The sequence below is a fragment of the Cottoperca gobio genome, chromosome 18 (genome assembly GCF_900634415.1).
Source record: "Cottoperca gobio chromosome 18, fCotGob3.1, whole genome shotgun sequence".
Taxonomy (NCBI): domain Eukaryota; kingdom Metazoa; phylum Chordata; class Actinopteri; order Perciformes; family Bovichtidae; genus Cottoperca; species Cottoperca gobio.
The window spans coordinates 758,635-782,605 of record NC_041372.1 but is presented as its reverse complement, the minus strand read 5'-3'; the positions used below and the strand labels follow the sequence as shown (position 1 = coordinate 782,605).

At 42.7% G+C, this 23,971-nt stretch overlaps 1 protein-coding gene and 1 long non-coding RNA gene across 2 annotated transcripts in view; both read left to right on the top strand.

Moving 5' to 3' along the window:
• The first annotated feature begins 6,141 nt into the window (after nt 1-6,141).
• On the top strand, nt 6,142-11,269 carry caap1 (caspase activity and apoptosis inhibitor 1). Its single transcript, XM_029455207.1, has 6 exons — nt 6,142-6,335; nt 7,329-7,520; nt 8,197-8,281; nt 8,377-8,434; nt 8,533-8,600; nt 8,714-11,269. Exons 1-6 carry the CDS (start codon nt 6,234-6,236, stop codon nt 9,187-9,189), a joined length of 981 nt encoding a protein of 326 aa, XP_029311067.1. The 5' UTR covers nt 6,142-6,233; the 3' UTR covers nt 9,190-11,269.
• A 2,466-nt stretch (nt 11,270-13,735) lies between these two features.
• LOC115023881 (uncharacterized) overlaps nt 13,736-23,971 on the top strand; it is a 102,185-nt gene continuing 91,949 nt past the window's right edge. Inside the window, exon 1 of the long non-coding RNA XR_003834054.1 lies at nt 13,736-13,847. This is a non-coding gene — a long non-coding RNA (uncharacterized LOC115023881). The remainder of the gene's footprint in view (nt 13,848-23,971) is intronic.

Below are 23,971 nucleotides of genomic sequence, written 5' to 3'. Positions count from 1 at the left end.
GTACATGTACATGTACGGTTGGTGCAGCCGTGTGATTTGATTTTGCTGCGGTTTGCATGCTTTCCTTCAGGTGACCTTCCTTCTGTTGCTGCAGAGTGTGAAGCAGACAGGCAGGTGGTGAGTTTACCTCAGATAACAACGAGCTCATCTCGCTCTGTTTCTCTTCTCTGTTAAATGAGAAAAGTTTGCTCCATCCTGGGAACAGAGTGTAGCCCCTGAGGGTAAAGAGTCTGTCAGTTTTCCTCCCAATCTTAGGCCTCAATTACTGAATCAAAGGCGAGAGGAAGAGCAGATCCTATCCGGCGCCGGGCCCAGCCACTCTTTCTCTCCCTCTGACCAGGACGCACACGGAGCCCGGCTCCTGGGAAGCCGAGCGGCTGGTCGGGCTCCAAAGAAGCTTCAAAGTTCATTGCTTTTCGTCGAGGAGTGCAGGCGAGAGAGTTCCCGATATCTCCTTACCTTTTCCCACACATTCCTTCACATGTTGCTGAGCGGCTCCCACATGAGTGTGTCACAGTCACTTTCATCCCTCCTCCTCGGCGCTGTCTCCCTGCCTGTCCTGTGAAGAAATGCACTTTTTATCTTATTATTTAGTAAACAATTTCAGGCTTAGAGCATAAGTAGTGAGAGGCTTATCCCAGGAGAGAAACTGCTGCAGTGACAGCTGGAATATGAGTATGACTGACATCACTTGACTGGTTTATGTGAAATGCACACCGGCTGTGAAAAAAGCCTCTTTTTTACTTTCCTCGGGTACAGCGTAGATTTAAGACGGATGTTCTCCACATGATAGATGCTCGGGATGCAGCAATGAAGGGTATGCTCCAACTCTCAGGGGAAATAATAAGCCAGTCTCAGTTAAAGTTCTGCATTATGGACGTTTTCTGAGAGTAAAGCAAGAACAATATAGAAAGCCATGTACATGCAATGTCATGCTACTTTACCAATCTGTCAGTTATTGTTTATTGTTCTTTCTTTTACTAAATTCTTAAGATTTCCGTCTCGGTGGATTAAAGAAGCTCTCTTTGATTTCACAGGAAACACTCCGGAGCAGCGACTTCTACTTTACAGTTAAAACAAACAACCTCAGGTCGTTTCAATAAGCAGTTGATACGAGCAACTGCAAACTAATAAAGTACTAACGCTGGATCACATGCTGCATCTTTTCATCTGTCGGCACAGACAGATCATTTCAATCACGTGCAGGAAGAGCGAACAGGAAACATACGTTTGACAGAATTGAAATGCAGTTAATGGCGACCACAGTAATACAAACAGGGTTTGATTCCATGAACCCCTGCAGGATTGTAACTTCACCAACAGAAGATGATGTTCTCACATCGTCCACTTTCTTACTTCTTATTTTATAAGATTCTTTTAGACTTTGTTCCAGACCCACATCCTCATTTCTTCATCCATGTATTGCTGCAGGAAGGAGTCTTCACCCAGGAACTACTTTACTTCTATACTCTTCATTGACTCTCCATGCAAATGTTTATTGGACTCTTCTCCTGGATGTTCTTTGGGCAGTAATGTCTGCCACATTTTTTATCACAAAGATCCCTCGATGCTCCCACTTGTTTCATTCCAGCAAGGCTGTGCACTTTAACACGTCTAATTCAAACCTCAGTGCGCTCGTGAATCATTTAGAGATGCCTTAAGCCATGAGTGTTTCTCTTTGTCTGTTCTCCCACCTGATTCAAAAAACCTTCACTCAACAATGGCCGCTGTTCTCCATGAACTTCACTTCTCCTACATGTCAGTGCGAGGTATTGAATAGATTTTTAATAGACATATCTGGCTTTCATTACTCAAGGCAACAACTGTGTACACACTGCTTTGTTTTGCAGTCCTCTAACAAGCTGGCGAGCTGCACTGTGGGGAAAAGAGGCTGCTTAAGTGAGAACAATTGATATTTAAGTTAACAACATGCTGAATGAGCGAAGCAGGAGAGCTGCTGTGATGCTGAGCCAGAAAGAGTCATTCATTCTTTAGTGCAGTCATTCACTGTTTCTATGGACTGCTATCAGCTGCTTCTTCAGGGGAACAACACATGTGTGCAACATGTGTGTGCAACATGTGTGTGCAACATGTGTGTGCAACATGTATGTGTAACATGTGTGTGCAACATGTGTGTGCAACATGTGTGTGCAACATGTGTGTGTAACATGTGTGTGCAACATGTGTGTGCAACATGTGTGTGCAACATGTATGGTCAACATGTGTGTACAACATGTGTGTGCAACATGTATGGTCAACATGTGTGTGCAACATGTGTGTGCAACATTGTGTCAACATGTGTGTGCAACATGTGTGTGCAACATGTGTGTGCAGCATGTGTGTGCAACATGTGTGTGCAACATGTGTGTGCAACATGTGTGTGCAGCATGTGTGTGCAACATGTATGGTCAACATGTGTGTGCAACATGCGTGTGCAACATGCGTGTGCAACATGTGTGTGCAACATACATGTGTCATCTTCTGTAATTGTTTATGGTTACATCGCAGCATTAATCTCTCAACACAAGTGTTACAGCTGCACTTGTGAAGTTATTTTACCTTGTTGTCATTACAGTGAAAATAATCCAATAATGTGAACATGAATATCTCATCTTCTGGTTATTTAGAGATTGTTATCTGGTTATTTAGACATTGCTTCATATTAAAAGAAGCGCTTCTGAAATGTGCAGAAGAAGAAGTTATTAAGACGAGCTGTTACCCACTAGTTATGACTTGACAACCTCTGACAGCTAGTAGTCAGTTAAATGTAGGACTGTCAGCCTGCTGCTGAGTTGTGTGAGGATCAGTGGAGCTTCTGAAGTGAAGTGTTATCAGCTGACGATGCTCACTGAGGATGGCGTCAGGGACACTGGACAGACAATCAGATTAAACCTGCTTGCACAGATTTCTTTTGCTGCATTCTTCACTTCTGCTGTGAAGCTTCATCTCCCAGCAGCTCGTAATGCATCTGTGTAGCTACATCTTTGGAGCAGAGACGATATTAAGGCGTCTCAAAGGACAAGATATGAGATGTTGGCTCTGTAACTGGAGAGACGTGAGGCTGGTCAGTAAACTTGTCCTGCTGCATCAATTCACGTGTCCACAGAAAAGATAACAGAGTAGAAGAGAATGGAGACCTTACTGTTATATGGATACTCATTTTACTATGTTTATTGTTATCAAGTGTGTTTTATTTTCCTTTACAAACTAAAGACAACTAGTCACTTGGTTATGCAAACTGTTGTCACAGTAAAGGATATCTTTCATATTTATGTTATTAAAGCTACTGAATATGCATTTTATCTTCAGGAGCAGCAGCATCGCAGGATCTGGACCAAAAGACCTTCAACCTGCACCTGATGTCCTTTATCAACTTTCATGATGCTTATGTTTTATGGTATATGATGTGCTGTCAAGTTTGGTTGTTGATGTTATTTTAAGATTATTTCATGCTCTTGGTGCAAAACAAATTCCGCTCAATAAAGTTTCATTTAGTGTCGGGAGAAGACTGAGTGTCAGATATTTGTCGAGTGAAGCGTGAAGATGCTCAGCTCTGCTCGACTCTCTATCTCAGACGTTGTTAATCTCCACTAAACAATCCCGCTGTCGATACGTGTTGATTTGTGGAGGACAGGTGTTGATTGGAACATTATTTATCACACATACAACATATATTGTTTCCAGAAAGCTTGACAAGTGCTGAAGTGAGTAAATGTGATGTGTGGATTGATAGCAGCACTAACACACGTTTGATGTGTGTGCTGTTAAATCAACAAGCTTCAGATACAAAGTGCACATTTCTAACATAATATTATCTGTATGATGGATATATTGTATTTATACAATGTTTCCATCTTCTATTCCTGGTTGTTCTTCTTTGTTTCCTTTGCAGTGAGCTCTTTTTAATCTCGCTTTAAGTCATGCAAATGTTTGCTTCTCTGTGATTCATTATTTTACAACATTATGCAACTGAACTAAACCCTCTCTCTCTGAACATCGTGATGAGATGTTCAGCAGACTCTCTTCTGATGACACTTTCTAATTAACACAACAATGTGCTTTTGTCAATAGAATTGTCTCTTATCACAAATCTCTGCAACAAACCTTTACAATTGGTTTGCCTACACACACGCACGCGCACACACACGATTCTTTTCATGGCTCTGAAATGCAATGTCCCCTTCAGCAGCGTCTCGCCACCGTTGCCCTGTTAACGAGGTGATATCCAGACACAGGGAGCAGATGTTGCAAAGAAAACACATTGTGACGTGATTGTGATCGATGCTCACCTCCTTCCATATCCACTGCATAATTTGGCGGATGGCATCAGGATAACAACCTGCATTATGTGGAGACAGCTGTCGCCATGGCGCCCGGGCAGCCATCGCATTGGCTCCTGCCTTATTTGAGGCCGAGGCGGGGAAGCCAATTAAAGTGATTTACAGCTTGCTTGTGTCGTCACCACCTTGAAACCTGCGTCTCTGTCCAGCTAAACAGAATGCATGGCTAACTGGGAGGGGGGGGGGGGTATTACTGAGATGGGTTGTGCTCCAGAGTTTGTAATGTTAGCTTGTTCCTACACATAAAGGCCTACAGTATGTGTCGTATAAATATTAAGTTATGATAGTAATAATGTAGCTCATCCATCCTAATGTTGATCTGGTTCAGTCCACAGCGTTTAGTTTTTATAGAGCTGCAGAATAACATCCACGTGTTACTTTACTAAAATAGTCAGTTTAACATATTTCTATGGGCCATGCATAACGCACTATATCCATGATGGACAGCATTCAAGTGTCTTTGTTTCACATCATTATTAGCGTCGCCTTGGTTATGCAAACATGTGCCACCTGTGTGTCATTATCATGTGACCCCAAATTCCTTTTGAACTTCCTTTGGAACAAACATGCATCACCAATGAGGATAGTGCTGCCTGATTTAAATGTGAAACGTGAACGATGTAAATGAGCGGCGGTGGGCTTGAAGGTATTCGCAGTAATGAATCCGATGCGCAGTATTTGATGAAATGGTGAGGCAGATGGAAACTGGGAGATGGTGAGACCGTGTGAAATACAGGAAGAGGACTTGTGATTGACTGTCAGTGGGAATCCAAGCCAGCTTTGAAGTGTAAAATGTTGATGATGGAATAGATTTTAAATGTATTTGAACTTCCATCAACAGCTTGAGAGGTCAGAGGAACAGCACATCAAGGTTCAGGCAAAATACAGACGGCTGTGCAGCTTTAAGATGAAGAGAATGTGTACAGCATCAGGCTGCCAGGCTTTGTTGTTGTGGCCACAAGAAGACGAGGGAACCTGAAGCTACAATCACCAATTATGGACATATGGGTGCAGTCTAACACTGCTCAGCTCGTTTAGTAGGTCTGCTAGGAAGTGCAGTCAAATCAAATATATTTATATAGCCTAATATCACAAATTATACATTTGTCTGTGTTTACAGACTGTACAGGATACGACACCCTCTGTCCTTAGACCCTCGAATCGCACAAGGAAAAACTTCCTAAAAGAAACCCCATAATTAAAGGGGGAAAAATGTTAGAAACCTCAGAGAGAGACTGAGGAGGGATCCCTCTCCCAGGACTGACAGACGTGCAGTAGATGACGTGTACAGGATAAACCACATAGTACAAAGAGAAAATATGGATGAATCCAGGATAATGTCAAAAAGGCTTCATACGATGAATGATCCTGACGTAAACTTTATCAGTGGCAACCTGCCACATGAGAGACACAGAAACTCTGGGGATGATGCCCCGGATGATGAGTTAGTAACATACATTTACATAATGCATACAGATAGAGAGGGAGAAGAAGAGAGAGGGAGGGGAGGTGTCCCCTGGCAGTCTAAGTCTAACATAGCAGCATAACTAGGGGCTGATCCAATGTAATATTCAACACATTTTATACTCTATACAAATTCAGAATTGTTTTAAAATAAGAAAGACACAACAACACAGCTACATCTATGAGGAAACATTGTTTATATATTAGATAAACTGCTTTCTCTTGGTAAAGCTCAGACATGATGAAGAGGCAGCCCCGTCCTGTCCAGTAGGTGGCGGTAACGAAAGTAAATGGCTGTTTCATCGCCGACACTAGAAGAAGAAGTGGTCGCTCGTTAATGACATCATTTCCGCGCGACATTCAACAAAAGCGTTGAGCTCGCTCTGTAGTAAACAGCTTTCTGTAGAAGCAGCGCTGTTCATCTTGAAAATGCTCAAAAAGAAGTCCAGTAGCACTGAGAAGAAACGGAAACACTCGCAGCCTGAAGACCGACACGACAACAAACGCAGGAGTGCGGAGTCCAACTGTGAGGTACGAAGTTCAGCTCGTGCTCATGTCTGAGACATATATAATACATATATAGCCTGTATTATACGAACTGTTGGACATTTGTTTTATTTGTCCTTTTGACACCGAAATCACAAGATGACCTGACGTGGTTTCCCAACACATTTACGTCGGAGTCTTGTGGTTAACTGTAGGCAGGTTGTGGTACGTTAGTTTACACCGCTTTACGTTAGTGTGGAACACTGACGTAAAGCGGTCCATCACAGATGTATAACAGTTTCCTTCTTCTGTGTAGCTCGTGACTGACTATAAACTGTCAGTTTAAATGAATATAAGTTGTATATGTAGCAGAGACATTAATCAGACTTGTGTTGGCTACAGTTGTCTCTTAAATGAGGGTTGCTGTATTCATTTTACATTTTCAAAGTGAATTGAATATTTGATATACCTTAATTTGAACTAAAAATGAGGAATCAGGAATCACATCCAAGTGAAAGATATAACTTCACAACGTCTTCAAATGTCTTGTTTCGTTAGACTACAAGTACAAAAGTATTTAAAATGATATGACTGTGAGAAGCAGGAAATAAATCACCTCACTTGAGAGGCTGCAATCAGAGAAGTGTGTGTGTGTGTGTGTGTGTGTGTGTGTGTGTGTGTGTGTGATTATTGGAGTAAGTGTTTCAGCTTAGTCTTTGTGAAGTTCAAGTAAGTAAAAGTGGTTTAAACATAGTTATGTGATGTACAGTAAACACCTCGCTGTAACATCACAAACTACAGCTTCTAAAGTTGAATCAACGTCTCTACGATCTCCACGAGGACTGCACTTTTCTGTAGGCTGCAGCGACGTGACTGACCGTCATGTTTCCTATTTAAAGAGTTTTCGGAGTACATAAAGCCCGTTTAAATAACACGAGAAACTCTTGCAATATGACCAATTTAAACTTCTTGCCACAGTGTTGTTTCTTCATTTAAGTTTCAAGACCTCCAGAGTAACGTGTTGTTTTCTTGCCGCAGGGCTCCAAGGATGAGCTGGCCGACGCGGAGCTGGACAGGATTGGCAGCGACATCGAGGAAGGCGGACTGGATCTCAGCCTGCCCTTCCAGCCCATCACTGCTTATGTGACGGACAAGAGGGAGATGCTGCAGCAGTGTCTGCATGTGCTGGGGGAGAAGAAGCTCCGCAAAATGCTGCCTGATGAACTCAAGGTGACCGTGTGTGTTGTGTAATCGTGAAGTCATGATGGTCATGTGCCTCATTTATCAACCTTTTCAATGTCATTCTGGACTTAAATGTCGTCTGTCCACCATAAATGTCTCTCGCGGTGACGGTGCATTTTCACTACTTTAGTTTGTGGTTTTATGGATCACATTTTGTGATTTGCCAAATGTTGTCTTCCAACATCTTTGGCCATATTTGTCCGGTTGGCTACAACAGCACCGACTGTCTGAAAAAGCAACGACACGTTGAGCTATAGTGATCATTTCATGAAAAGGTTTGTTCCATCTTTTTGAAGGCATTTACTGTATTATGCTGTGTGTATATAATAGTTTAATTTCATCGCAACACATTTAAAGTGACCTTTTCACGCTTTAGTTTTGCACATCACTTTAAGTTACACTAGAGTATTGCTGCTGTTAGATATTTTACATAGTGTGTGTTTTTATCTATAGCTGCAAATGAGCTATGGCGCTATATAGAAACTGAAAGTTAAACACAGACCTGCATTTGTGCCAACTCTAGTCAGTGTGTTCAGTTTTAGATGAAGAGATAACGGGTATCTAATACAGATAAGGAGGTAAAGCCATATGGTTCTGCAGTTTGCATGGGAGGCTATTAAAGCAGCTCCTCGTCAAAGATGCTATTAAACATTATCTTACACAGGACTGTAGTTTAGAGGAAATCAAGCAGGTGTGCTGGGAGCAGCTGGAGCCCATCTCAGACACAACCCTCACACAGATCTTAGCAGGTAAGACTTGGAAGTGTTTCACTGTTACTCTCTTAAAACGATCTCATATTGCAGACGATGCGTCTTCATTCACCTAAAGTGCCGTTTGTTTCCAGGGGAAGAACTGACATCTGGACACGGAGACGCTCACACAGCGGAGAGCCTGGAGAGCCAGTGAGTGAACAGTTTGACAACATATTCACGGCACAATTTCACATTAAATGTGGCGTGTTTTCCTCATGCTCTGCTCATACTTCTTTCCCCCCATCAAGGCAAGACAATAATGTGGACTCTACATCTTGCCTCAAAGAAACTGCAAAGACTGAGGACCCTAAGCAAGGTGATTAATAAGTCATGTGCTGAAAGAACAACCCCAGGCACTCAATCTAAGACAGAAACAGATATAAAAAAGGACAATTTTCCATATAAACGTTTGTGTAATTCTCTTCACAGAGGCTGGCGCTTCAGGCGAGGAGAGTGACGTGCTCAGTATAAACGCAGACACTTACGATAGTGACATAGAAGGACCTAAAGAGGAGCAGACTAAAGCTGTGGGGGGGGCCGTGAAGGCAGCAGACAGCAGCAGGGCAGGCGCTGCTGTGCCCCCTGAACCCCCCGCCACCTCGCCACCAGCAGAAGCAAAGAAAGACCTCCAAAGTGACATCGACAGAAGCGTCAGTGAGATTTTAGCCTTTTCCTCCTCTTCCTCGATCAAAGAGGAAGCTAAAGAGCAGAGTGTTCCTCCGCAGTCCCCAGATGTTAGTTCACCTGTTCTTCAGGGCGGAGCGGTGTCTGCTCGTTCACCTGCAGGATGTCCTCCGTCCATCCAGCAGCTGGAGCTCCTGGAGCTGGAGATGAGGGCGAGGGCCATCAAGGCCCTGATGAAAGCAAGTGATGGGAAAAAGTCTTGTGTGACAAAAAATGTGTAACGTGTTGTTGGCTCAACGATTTCTCTTCTGATTCATTGTCCCGTGTACCGTTCAAACTGCTGTGATGTTACTCCATATTGGAATGATGCTACAGACCATTTAATGCAGAATTAAACACGAGTCCTGCACCGACGGAGGTGTTTCTGTGTCTGGACACTAGAGGGCAGTGTTGACCTGCAGGACACGGTGCTGTGATGTGCAGAGCAAGAGGGTTTACACAGAGCGCCAGTGTTCCTGCTCATTATGTTCTTTAGTTACAGTAAAGGTTGCTCAATGTTCCACGATGTGAGAGTATCAGAAAGTAGATCCAGCAGTGACACACCTGTGGTGTTGTCTTCACTCAACACCTTCAGGCTGACGTATGCATAGTGTTCTGGTTTCTAACAGGTTAAAGACCACAACAAATGGTTCCCATGTCATTACAGTGAACTAAATGTAAGATAGTTAGAGCAGCTGTCCAGTTAGAACCTGCCACCTTCATCCACCAGAGGAACTCTAGATGTCAGCTTCCTGTTCGTCTGCGTAGCGGCTGAATTAATGGCTTCCTCTCACCTAATATTGTAGCTGTAATTTATTTCTGTAGCTGCTTTGTTCCTGATAAACTGTAAGGCTGCGCTATGTGTGCAATTACATGCAGATGCAGAGCGAAACAGCTCTCCCCAGAGAGACAATAAAACGTATGATAAGAAGCCAGTTGCCTCCTGGGTATTTGCATTTAAAAGGATTGTTTCACGGGAGGAGGAGGGTGGAGGGTGAGATGTGTCTCTGTGCATGTGCAGGTATCTTTGTACTCGTGATGATTTGAAGAGGGAAATGTCTCCTTTAGTGAGATTCTAAAGTGCTCGTAGTGTCTATGATTGGTGAGTATTTATCTGTCACTTTGCTGCTATTAGAATACCAATTATGATTTGGTACGAGCAGATAAATGGCTTTTTATGCAGACACCAAAATGAGCAGTGTGGACTGATGGAGGTGAGATGATACGCTTTTGTTGAGAGAGTACTTTTTAGATTTCCAGATGAACCTTGTGATCTGTGTTTAAATATTGAAGCAGATGCTTCTGACTGGTGCCATTATGAAAGTCAAAAAAACAAGGTTAGTGCGAAAGGTTTGTGCTCAAACTGGGTCATGTGTTGAATAGCCTCACCTGTCACTTCCTCCGTGTTGGAGCCTCTTACTGCACGAGGTTTATGATGACCTTTTTTTATATATGTATTCCTCAGAACTTTAGATTCTCCTCAGGAAGAAACAGATCGTGATGTAAATCCTCTGTTTGTTAGAGGTGCACATGTTGCATAATAACCTCTGCTTTCACCTGCCATACTGCAAAGCGTTCTCATCCTTACATGTGCAGTGGAAGATGTTTGTACATGTGCGGAGTTAAAACATAGTAATTGTTGCTCTAACTTCTAAAATGAATCCCAGAAGCACATTTCAGGGAGAACTCTTGAGTGTTGAGAGGTTCTCAGACGATGAACCCTCTTGCTTTTCACAAACAGGCTTAAATTTCCACGTGGACGGACCGAGCTAAACATGCTACATGCTAACTGTAGTATCCTGGCACAGTGACGTTAGCGTAACACAGGTGTGTGTGTGTGTGTAAAGTACAACATTACAGCTCAGCTCCACATTACCTCACAAGCTGCTGAGATGTGACGGCAGCTGTCTGTCAGATCTGTAGTAATCTGAACCCTGAGCCTCGTGGCTTCACTTTGCTTCATTTGTATTTCTGGCTCACACTCGGTCCACTTCCCTCCCTGATGTTGGTTTTTTTGGAGCGTCTGTATACATGTTTTCTTTCTTGTGTTTCAGTGTTTGCAGTACTTTTCTCTTAATGTTTGTGCTCGGTGTGTTGTGTTGTGTTCTTAGTAGCCACAGGGAATTGTAAAATGAATATCAAGCATTGTTAGTGAAAGAAGCAGAAGCTGTCAGTCCCGTATGAAACTGTAGATGTGAGTGTGGCGCCACAGAAACACCGCAGGGACGGAAGGAGATTGAAAAATGTTGTCTTTTTTTTTTTCTTTTTTCTTTTAGAGAACACATCCTGTTTGCATAAATAAAGCAAATCTCTTCAACTGTCCTCTGTAGCGACTCTGTTCTTTCCGCAGCAAGAAATTAAATTGAACAAACAGCTCGAGCTGACGGGCAATAAATAACTGAGCACCTCTGTATGACTTAATGAATTGATTTCCCCGAGCTATGACTCATCAGACATTTCAGACGGCGTCTCTCGACAAAGTAGAAGGAGAGACGTTGGATGCGTGTTGTGATTAAATGTAATTGTGTAAGTGCTGTTGTGTTGAGTCCTGCTCCTTCTGGCCTCGTGTGTTCGACGCTCACTGGATCCTTCTGCTTCCTGTTGGAAGTAAATGTTGTGGTTTCATCTCAGGTGTGAACACATGTGCTCACTTCATGTGTAAATGCTCGGCTTTATTTCTCAGACACACGTTGGCAGAAATGTGGAGTGTGTGTGTGATTGTAAGTTTGATACTTTTTTCGTGTCACACTCTGAAATCCCTGAAAGACATTTGATATTCTGCTCCTGTGTAATTCCTCCACTGACTCCTGACATCTGACTTTCAGATTCCATGCATGCTCGCTCCGCATGGGCTTTCACTCCAGGGTCTGCATTTAAATGGCGCATTAATACCATCAAACAACCATTGAAATTCTGTCGGTAGACCAGCGAGCCAATAAAGCAAAAATGTTTGTGAAGGATATCGGAGGCATCGGGCGGGACGATGACCTCGCACAATCAAATCAGCATAATCGAATGAAATATCACCAAATGACATCAAAGCCAACTCCCCACCGACGCAAAGCAACGCCATGAACACGCTCCGTCCTCGGGGTGTCTGCGCAGAACACGGGCTCGTGGCCTCACTTTACAACATCTGTAATCTATAGTTAATCTTCAATCAGTAAACATGAACGCAGACTGCGACTGTAATAATATGCAAAGTCTCTGATGGCACCCGAGATGATTCTGTTTCTCTCTACATCAATAACACGAAACACACCGACGCTCATTTGGGTATAATAACTCTGAAAAGAACTTTCATGTCAAAGGAAATACACATCTCTAAAAACTGTCACAACACCCAGTGGAAATGAATCTTAAAGTAGTGAAGTCATAACTTTAAGTTTGATTAAAGAACATGAAAAATATATTGTAACCGTGTGGATGTTTTGTAATTAGGAAAGTTATTAATAATACATCACTTCCTTGTGTTTATCCCCCCTAAATATCTCAAACAGTGTAATGTTCTCTGCTCTTTGGGGACTTACTATAATACTATATGATATGATATGATATACTGTACACACACTCACTGAAGACCTTCTCGAACTCGTCACACTTCCTGTAAAGTTGATCTTTAAGCAGCTACGTGTCTGCGTCCCAGCTGTCCTGGACCAAAGTGCCCCCCCAGACAGATGATGGATGTCAGCACCCCGCCCTGCTCATGCACACTTTTATGGTGCGAGCTGCAGACGCCACCTTTGGCTGCTGTGGTTGGAAGACATTGAGCTGTCAGATCCTGACGGCGGCGGGGGGGGCGGGGGGGCATTTATTTATTTTTATTTTGATGATTTATTCCCCGCAGAAGCACAAAAGGACTGAGCCAAGTAAATTACTTTTGTCAAAGTTGTGATAAAACTGTCAAATTGCTTCCCACCACCAGCTGGCAAGCACTTGTATTACATAAGTAATTGTCTGAAGGAACGTCAGGAGAGGAGTATATTGCTCCATGAGTTCCTGTCCGTCTCTGCAGCAGCTTTACCGTCCTCGCCTTTCTTTTAATGGCCTTGTCTTGTGTTTTAACTGCAGTGCAGCATGCACTCTGCGGGGGGGTAACGCCATACTGTAGATACAGGAGATGCATTAAGTGTGACACCTACAGGTTGCATAGGTCTCTTTTTATTCCTGCTTTATGGGGCACAATAACAAATCATCCCTTGATTGACAGCTGATAACGTTTCTGATGAGTCAGACATTGTTGTCTCATGTTAACAGGAAGTCCAAACCTCCAACAATACTTTTCATGTATGTGGCTTCTAGATGCACAAAGACACACCAACATATTCTCACAGTAATGTACTCAGTGAGTGAGTAGTTCGTGTACAGACACTGTAACACATGCTCCTGTGTGCGGATCCAAATAAAGTGTTAATCTGTAAATGATGTTTGTAATGTTCACATGTCGGCCGTGTGTCTGTTGCTGCGGTTCATTTTCCTGCTGATGCAAATTGAAAGAATGCACGTCAGTTTAAATGACCCTTGAACCCTTGAAAATGAAGTTTATCTCCCTCTTCTCCCAGAAACAGATGTTTCATCGGCCATGTATTAAAACTAATACGTGTTTTTATTCTAATAACGCCGTGCTTCAAAATAAACACCTTGTCTGTATCATTGAGGGTTCAGGTGTTGAAGTGTAACTGTTCTGTCTTTATACCGCCTCATTAATGATGTTCATTTCTGGAATGTTAAAGATTCAATGAGGGATTTGTGTCCAGATGTTAAAATGTCCTCCCTGTTGTGTCCCTCAGCAGGAGCAGGTGTTACTGGGCCTGCTGGGAAATGGAGTCCGTTCCTCTCCGTGTCTGAAGCGGCTCCAGCGGCTCCAGCTGCTCCGGACCTGCACCGCCTGCGTGAAGAGGTACGTCTGCACACAGTGCGGCTGCACGTTGTCATTCATTTATCGATGCGCTCTGCAAATAACTCAGTGGAAATCAATGTTGGCATATACATCCATTACAAAGAGAACACGACCACTTGGTGCGAAACAGCCATTGTCAAACGAAGGTGTGTGTGTGTGTGTGTGTGTGTGTGTGTGCGCGTCGCTGTGTGCTCAGGAAATGAACTATTTGTGTGTCAGAGGCTGGAATAGTTTGGAACTTGAATAACGATTTCTGTGGAATTAATCAAGGTGAGAGAGAAGCGACTCCAGCATTAATCAACACTCCTTCGCCATTCACTCAATCTGAGTCCAACACAAACTCATCAGCAGCAGCCCCTTAACAATTCACTGTTCAGCTTTCACACCATTTTTCCTGCAAAGATGAATCGACTATCACTTTGTGCAATTAAAGGTCATATGGAAGTGATGAGTCACTTCAACAATCAACATCCTAAAAGCAAAAGCTCCATCATGAGTCATCCTGTATTCACCTCCTCACTATTGATAACCTCACCTCCAACTGTTCCTGGGGGACTCATTAGTCACACAAGTAATGATATGTCATAATGGAGCAATCAGCGCTGTGGATGTGAGTGATGAGTGTGTGAAGAGTATGTGTGTGTGATGAGTGTGTGTGTGTGTGAAGACGTGCAGGCGTGATGCAGGAGGGTTGTGTTTGCAGTCGGCCGGCCTCTCAGTTTCCTCGAGGTAAACAAACGGCGTCCTGCCACTGAGCGTTACACTCAGCGTCCTCCACTTTATTTACTTTACAAAGCTGAGTCCTAACAGCCATGTTGGATGTTTTATCAAAGTGTACCATCTTCAGACTCATTCCACGGCTGCACAGACGGCATAATAAAACGTGACTTAATGAAAAGAGAGCAGGCCTGCAGGACAACGTGCACGCTGTTCTTAACCTCATCATGAGCGGTGAGCTGATGGAGGACGCGCCACGCGGAGGCCAGGGGGTGTTTGTTATTCTCAGTTTACTCTTGATGAAATGAGTCAGCAGTTTAGAGGTAATTACAGTCGTACATTTCATTACACGCTGCATTCTTCCTCTGTATTAAAGGAAGGCTTGTGTGTATCTAATGTCTGGCCAGCAGCCTTTGCTTATTTATTTTAACGTGTAAAACCTTAAATGTTGCACAGAAAGCGTAAGAAGTGAGACTTCTGCACAGTTCCTGCAGGTTCAGGTGTCAACTTGTAAAAGACGATTGCAGTGTTTCTACACTGGGGGTTGAAAGCTTTCCCGAAGTGATGATGTGTAAGTGTCTGTTTCTGTAATGGGCTATGCCAAGGGAATGTTTCCATGGTAACATGGCAAAGGCGCTCGTACAGCTCGATGGCGCTCTCGGGGGAGAATCTGGGGTGCGTCTGCTTAGTGGGAAATGATGATAATAGCGCAGAGCGTTGGATAAAACTCAACCGGGGAAGACTAACCCTTCATATTGCAGGGAGAGGAGGTGACGTTCGTCTTCTTCTGCTCGAGTAGTTACCGTCCTGCAGGGCGTTCCATCGCTTTCCTTTTGGTCCTCTCGTGTTCCGCCCTTGGACAGACAGTAAAGAAAGTGTTGGAGCGTGACGAGCACACAGAGGCACAGTGCTGCTGGTCAAACCTCTGCTAGTTCATATTGTCTGACTTCTCTTTTAGAACTTGTAGTGCCTTTTTTCTATACCTGTTCCACAGCACGCTGATGTAAAGCTCTGGGACAGAAAGCCTCTTCATTGCAGCGGCTGCTAAAGAGATGGTTCCTCATACATGTCAACGAATGCACAATAAGTCCCGGTGGTGTCAGGAAGTCTCCTGACTCCTGTCCTGTGAGAAACCTGCTCCATCAGATACCTGTTGAGACCCCGGCTGATCATGTGCGTGTTGTTCAGTGTTAGAAGTCGGATTCCAGCAGCTTAGAAAACACAGCTTTGTATTAGATCACAGCTGCACATGAATGAAACGCACGGCGAGCATTAGATGAATGACTGAAACTCTTTGGAGTTGAAAATGTCACATTAATTTCAAACACATTACCCCCTGCCGGAAGACTTAATGAAGAAGTCCATTAGAATGTCATACCTGCTTATTTGTGAGTTTGGTGGAAAGTTTATTTGATATGTCTGAGTCAATTAGCCAAAGTGTTTGTGATAAGGACTGCTCCGTGAACTGAACCCAGTGTGATATTTAAACATGTGCTTTGAAGCATTCTCTCCATCCCGCTGCCAGCTTCTGTCCTGGACGTCACTCTGTGTGAGCCACTGATGGAGGAACTGAAATGTGCCTGGACTTCATTTAGCTGATTTATACAATCGTCTCAAAGCTTCCTTTATGTTTTAATTGTGTTCCATAGAGTGGAACTATTGTTCATGGTTTAAAGGGATACTCCAGCAGTTTAGCACTGAAGATGGAGGACAAGCAACAGATTTAGAAGAAGTTTAAATTGACACAATAAACCACCGTGGCTTGTAGTCCCTAAAAATTAGGGAAGCTGTGCGCTAATACAGGTGTGAATAAGATTATAGTTTTTAATTATACTGTATAATTATTACATTAGTAAAACAAACTGTAGAGTAAAGCTGAGACGAACGGGAACTTTTATTAATGCTAAAGTTTTTAGTGTTTTTGAATTCTCAGTGACTTACAAGTTTAAAGTTAAAAAGAAATACAAGTTTATTAAACTTGCCAATTTCAAAAAGAGATTGTACACTAAATAAAATGTAAAACTACTAAAAAAAAAGGTTCAAATTTAACAAACTGGGTCCTACATTACCCATAATGCAACGGGAGCATGTACTCCTAATGACACATTTATGTGTGACATTGGTGGACTTCCTTTTACTAATGTGCTCATTTCATAATGTTACAAAGTCGATTATCATCTCGGGCTTTCTGTCCGTGTGAAGAGAAGAAGAAGAACGCTCCGCCGGCACGCTGAATACACAACATGCGTATTGGTACAAGCTTTGTGTGACGACTGGCCTACTTGTATTTAAATTCCATTGGAGTCATTTTCATTTGTCAGCATTGTGACGGTGGAGTGTGTCTCTGTGGACGTGGAGGGGTTTCATGTCCTCCAACACGCTGTGGGACAAACCGGATGAGCGACTAAGAAAAGAATTCCCCTGGATGTAACTGTTGTCTGGCTCTTCCTCTCCCTTCGGGGTTGAATCACATTTCTCCTGCTTCCCTGCAATGTGTCTCTGTCATATATAGGTGCATGGGCACACAGTCTGACAAATCCCCCCCTTCTGCCAAAGAGTCGATACATAAATGCATTGTCTCTTCACTTTCTGCTGTTGGCATCAGCCTGTCTAAACTGTCGGAGAAGGCAGTGGAGTGTGAAATTGAGTTCAGGACTGTACGCTGTGTGAGGGGGCACAAGATGAGCGTGTGTTTGCTTATTTATTCATATTGCAGCAGCGTTCAGCAAGCAGCGTGTTTGCAAGAAAGGGTCAGTTAAACACGTTGAGGTGTTGTTGGTGGACATGTGACAGTTTAAAGGAAGTGTTCTACAGGGGAGGGGGGGGGGGGGGCAGTAGGTCATTCATCTGGGGGCTAAGCCTCAAAGTGAAACTGTAAGTTAGTGAGTTTCTCACTTCTTTTTGACGGTCGCTATCATTGTTCTAAATGCAATCCACACTGAAGCTCCGCAGCTGTACACGAAGCAGAAAGGTAATTTCACTTGAATCACGAGGTAGTGATTGAATAACTTCAGTGATTTCCTCTCTCCCGTTTCTGAAAAGATGAATTTCTTTCCCAAAGCCAAAGAGTTCATGTGAGAATAATAGCACCTGCCCACACTCATTTGCAGAGAACAAATGATTTTGCTTGAGAATGTAACTTTTGTGCCGCCTTCCTGAGATTTAATCAGAGGTATTACGCAGACCTTCCCTTCCTCAGCTCTTTTCTTGCCGTCGTGTGATGAATGTGTTGTTAGCGGATGATGTATGTTTATAGATTGCCGGGGATAACTGCTGTTTTGAAGAGTTATAGCTTCTACTCACATCACACAAAGTGCCGCTATGCAAAAATCATTCAGGGATTTCAGCTTTGTCTCTCAATTTCACTGAGCACAACCCATGATGAATGTGCATGAGTTAGAAGAGCAGCAAAGAGAAACTTTGTCTCCAGACTTTCCTCTGTTTGAATGGCAGTCTGACAGTCGGAGGGAAGAGCGTTCATGTGTTGTGTTTTTAAGATTAGCGTGGTTGAAGTGTCCTTCACTGTCACCAGAAGCACCAGTGTGGAGGTCGTCCTCTTCAACTTGTTCATGCTGGAGTGACAGAAATTGTAATGGCGGCATAAATCCCATCACAGTCTTTGCATTCTCAGCATTACCTGTCAGAAGTGTCCAGAGGTCAGCTGATAGTCGAGCCTCTCTCCGCTCGTACATCATCTGAGACGCGTGGAAATACAGCAGGAGGTTCACATGTCTTTCATCTATAGAGGCTGAAACATGGCGTCATACAAACTGCACACGGACACTACTAATGTTATCTGAGCTCATCTTTAACCAGCAGTTATGATTATTCTCATCTTTTAATCTGCAGATTGTTTTCTAGATTAATGCTTTGTTGTATAAAACTTGACATGTGTTGTCACTTTAATAAGATATAAAACAGAGAAAAGCAGCAAACCTCCATATGTGATGCTGAAAACTTCTTCTGCAGGAAGATTAATTATCACAATATATTTTTCTCTCATCCTTGTATTATTCACATGCAGTACTTTGACATGTAAATACTGTGTCTGCAGGTTTCCATCCCTCAACATATATTTTAATTTCTTCTCATCACATTAAACACAATGCATTAGATCCTCACTGAGACGTGTAACGTTGGAGCGTGACCATGCCTGACTCATTTATGTAAATCTCAGTACCTTAAGGACATATTGTCCATTATCTGCTGTTAGGCATCTGCACTCATTACTGAGTAAATACACAGTTACTGTCCTGCTAATTAACGCGTCTTTAATTCTTCCTATTACCACGTTACAATGACACGCACACTAGCAAACAGATTGCATTTTATGCTATAGAAGTAATTTGCCCTTTTCTGAAAAGCAAAGTGCTTTTAATGTGGTTAATGATGTAATTAGTTGTTCTCGGGCTGTAACGCTTGGATTTCCATAAGCTGTCACAATGAATGAGAATATGGCTGCAGGCATAATGAACAACATGAAGAGCTTCTGTTGGGAGATGTTCTTTAAACATAGTAACTTTGATCAATGTGTTTCCTGTGAGAAGCCAAGCCCTGATGTAGATGTCAGTGTGTCTTTAACATTCTGCTCTTTGTTTAAACTTGACGACACACTTCTCTATGACACGAGTGATGAAGGAGTGTCAATAGGCAATTATCAGTTCCCCCACTTCCACTCTTACTTCTCATCTCCAACTTTAAAGTCGAGTCTTTCTTATTTCTCTGCGTCTCTGAAAGCCATCAGCTCCATAGACACTGCAATAATACTAGTTACAGCCAGCAACTCCCTTGAAGTTTACTCCAATCAATATTTCAGTGCTGAATGGCAAGTTCGTCCTTAAGCAAAACTAATTTTCCTTGACAACCTGAAGAAGCGTTAAGCCAGTTAGAGGGGGTTTGCCCTCCTCAGAGCCCATTAAAAGGCTTTTAATGAGGGGAGAGTGGCAGGCAGCAGCAGACCCCCCGCTGGCTTTTGATACAATGCACTGTCACCTCATTAATTCCTGATGACATTCAGAGGTATTCCAGGACAGTTGTGAGACCCATGTGGTACTCTGCGGACACTCACTCGCCATGGGGGCTCTGCCGGGGGTGGCGGGTGCCAGCTGGACTTGGAACCACAGCTTGGACCCGAGACAGTGATAATGGCCTCCTTGCTTCTTGTTCACATCACAAGCTTTGTCACTTTAAACTGCTCCGTAATGGGCTGCCATGAATTGTGCAATAAAGAGAAGAGGCAACCCAAACAGAATAGTAAGCAAGCGGAGGCGGCCTGGTACTCTTCATTTTTAGTTTTTATTTCCTCTGAAGCTGCGTCTCATGACAGTCTTCTGATTAGTTAGTCTAGTGTTGGTGTTGTCTCTAGTCAGACTTGTGATTAGTTAGTCAAGTGTTGGTGTTGTCTCTAGTCAGACTTGTGATTAGTTAGTCAAGTGTTGGTGTTGTCTCTAGTCAGACTTGTGATTAGTTAGTCAAGTGTTGGTGTTGTCTCTAGTCAGACTTGTGATTAGTTAGTCAAGTGTTGGTGTTGTCTCCAGTCAGTCTTCTGATTAGTTAGTCAAGTGTTGGTGTTGTCTTAGGTCAATCTTCTGATTAGTTAGTCTAGTGTTGGTGTTGTCTCTAGTCAGTCTTGTGATTAGTTAGTCAAGTGTTGGTGTTGTCTCTAGTCCATCTTCTGATTAGTTAGTCTAGTGTTGGTGTTGTCTCTAGTCAGTCTTCTGATTAGTTAGTCTAGTGTTGGTGTTGTCTCTAGTCCATCTTCTGATTAGTTAGTCTAGTGTTGGTGTTGTCTCTAGTCAGTCTTCTGATTAGTTAGTCTAGTGTTGGTGTTGTCTCTAGTCAGACTTGTGATTAGTTAGTCAAGTGTTGGTGTTGTCTCTAGTCCATCTTCTGATTAGTTAGTCTAGTGTTGGTGTTGTCTCTAGTCAGTCTTGTGATTAGTTAGTCAAGTGTTGGTGTTGTCTCTAGTCCATCTTCTGATTAGTTAGTCTAGTGTTGGTGTTGTCTCTAGTCCATCTTCTGATTAGTTAGTCAAGTGTTGGTGTTGTCTCTAGTCCATCTTCTGATTAGTTAGTCAAGTGTTGGTGTTGTCTCTAGTCCATCTTCTGATTAGTTAGTCTAGTGTTGGTGTTGTCTCTAGTCCATCTTCTGATTAGTTAGTCAAGTGTTGGTGTTGTCTCTAGTCCATCTTCTGATTAGTTAGTCTAGTGTTGGTGTTGTCTCTAGTCAGTCTTCTGATTAGTTAGTCTAGTGTTGGTGTTGTCTCTAATCAGTCTTGTGATTAGTTAGTCTAGTGTTGGTGTTGTCTCTAGTCCATCTTCTGATTAGTTAGTCTAGTGTTGGTGTTGTCTCTAGTCAGTCTTCTGATTAGTTAGTCTAGTGTTGGTGTTGTCTCTAATCAGTCTTGTGATTAGTTAGTCTAGTGTTGGTGTTGTCTCTAGTCCATCTTCTGATTAGTTAGTCTAGTGTTGGTGTTGTCTCTAGTCAATCTTCTGATTAGTTAGTCTAGTGTTGGTGTTGTCTCTAATCAGTCTTGTGATTAGTTAGTCTAGTGTTGGTGTTGTCTCTAGTCAGTCTTCTGATTAGTTAGTCTAGTGTTGGTGTTGTCTTTAATCCAGCTCAGCTATTGAGCACTTGGAATGAGAATCACAACATTTAACCGCCTCACAGTTTCCATAACTCATCAAAGCTATTCTTTGGTTCACAATAGTGAAAACTGCTGCGATGCAAACAAAGATGTAGTAGTCACTTATCACTGGCAGAGTGTCTGACCACGCTAACGTTAGCTCCATGTTATCGCGGCTCAACGTTTCCAGCTGACTCACTTTTGTAAAGAGGCTTCGAATATGATCTCGCTGGCTGCAGACACAACGTTAAAGACTGATGCTAAAGCTGCGTGTCCTAAAGCTCAGCATCCTCCACAGTTCAGTGTGAGCAGAAAACATTTTACAAGTACATAAGTACATGTTTCACCAAACGTTACAAGTGAAAACGTTTTAGGACCGAGACAATCCGTGTGTTTTAACGTAAAGTGATGGCTGATCGTGGCTGCTGTAAAGAGCAGGACAGAGCAAAATCTCGGAGCTCGAGTTAAGACTATTCTGAGAAACTACTAACAATAAACGTACACGCTCAAATGACAAATGGTTAACTTTTGATGAAAATCCACAATTTGTTACTAAGATATGTCATTTATCATGTTTACGTTGTGGTTGTATGATTATACAACAAACTGTAGAGTTAAAGTGATCAGTGATGGGAAAACATATTAAGTTATTAAGAAATGATAAATGTCAGATAATCTGGCTCAACATGAACACATTGAACTCCGCGTTCTCTTGCTTTCCTCTGAAACGCATCGCTCGCACTGAGAAAGCATTTGGTTCCATCGACTCACTTTGTATTGAGGTTTTGTGAACAAATGGATGTTTTTGTTAGAGATATTTAATGTGCGCTGCTCCTGGAATTAAGACGTTCTCAGCTCAAAACAAGCATGAGCAAATCATGACACCGTGCTGAGCCTATATTGTTTTTCAATTTGAATTAGTGCCTAAATGAAGCATTATGATACATGCACACAACATCTTGCTTTATTATCTCAGCCTTTTCTGCAATTGATGTTATTTTAATCACATTGAAGCATGGTTTAAGCAGAGTAATAAAAGGAAAGGGGAGGCTAATTTTAACAGCTTTCGCTTCTCATTTGACTCACCAGGAGGAATATATGAGGGCTGTTTGTGTTTCCTATGCATGCTGAATATTATGCTTTTGAATGTGTGCAGAGACTGGAGGCTTAGCAGCGCCATGCTATAGACATAATAGATGTGAAAGTAATCTATCTTCAACCGTCACACTGTGAGTTTTTCAATACGGCTCCGTTTGTTTGTAGTCGTACACGGCCCCAGGTCATCTTGAAGAGAATATCATAATGAGATGTAGAGATACAGCAGGTGAAAAATATCTAATGTATAAGTGTTTGAATATTATTTACCTAGCAAGGAGAGGGCAGCTGCATGCTTCCCTGTTATGTGTGTAGAAGTTGCAGCATCCCTCAGGAAGGAAAACCTCCAGTTCTTTGAGTGAGGAAGGAGGCGGAAAACTGCACTGCACTCTGCGCTGCACAAATTCCCATAAAGGATTATTCCGGTGTGATTGGAGCTTATTTCCTTCCTGCTTTTACTGGTTTGCATCACTCTGTTTTCTCCAACTTGTATCATGTTATATTAGTTCTGCTCTGGATTTTTTTCAAAGGGAATTTGTCAGATTCAATCTTTTTTCTCTTGCTGGACAAAGTCGGGGTGTGTCTTCATGAAACTACATTTAGATTTTCATGGTTTAATATCTGACAAAGCACTGCTCCAACAGCCCACCTTCTCTAAATAAAGCCTGATGTGAATATAAGTCCCGCTGTCTCCATCTGACCACGTTCTTCAGTCACATCATTAAATTAGCTAAATAAAATAACCACCACCTATGTACTCAGATACATCAGGCCAACCCCAATAGACATTACAGCCCCTTTTTCTTTATCTTATCTTCCATATACATCATGCTTATATATCTCGCTGTTGCCACATTAAATATGCATTAAATGATTTCTGACTGCTGGAGGGGAGCTCATATATGAGACTAGAAAACAATCCACTCTCTCAGCTAAGCCATTCTCCGCCCTTCCTCCTCTGCCGACGTATGCCCCTCAGAAGACAAAGTAGGGCAAGCCTTGTAAAGTGGTGAGGCATCATGGATAAAGGGAGGCAACAGAGAAGGCAGTACAGTATTACACAGCATGCGTGACGGTTAGTAATGTCAGTTTCATGCATCTATGTGTTCAGCTGGACTTTTAATGTCAGTGTGACCTTGAGTTTCCCCTGAATGCTTGCCATACTGTAGAGGAATGAGCTGAGTAAATAATCTAGCTGCTGTGTAAAGGAAGAAATCTCTTTCTGTCTGAGTGTATTGCTTTGGACCCGCGGGGGTGCAGTGCAATTTGGCCAGATGGTGGCGCTAAATCAAATCAAAATCAAATGTATTTATATAGCCCAATATCACAAATGATATGTTTGTCTCAGTGGGCTTTACAGACTGTACAGGATACAACACCCTCTGTCCTTAGACCCTCACATCGCACAAGGAAAAACTTCCTAAAAGAAACCCTATAATTTAAAGGGGGAAAAATGGAAGAAACCTCAGGAAGAGCAACTGAGGAGGGATCCCTCTCCCAGGACGGACAGAAGTGCAATAGATGTCGTGTGTACAGGATAAACAACATAGTACAAATACAACATTTGACAGAAATGATGTGTTGAAAAAAGAGAAAGTATGGATGAATTAAAAAGGCTTCCTGGTGTCCAGCAGGACCAGGGCAGCAGGCGCTGTCACGATTCCTGATCCAGACGTAAACTTTATCA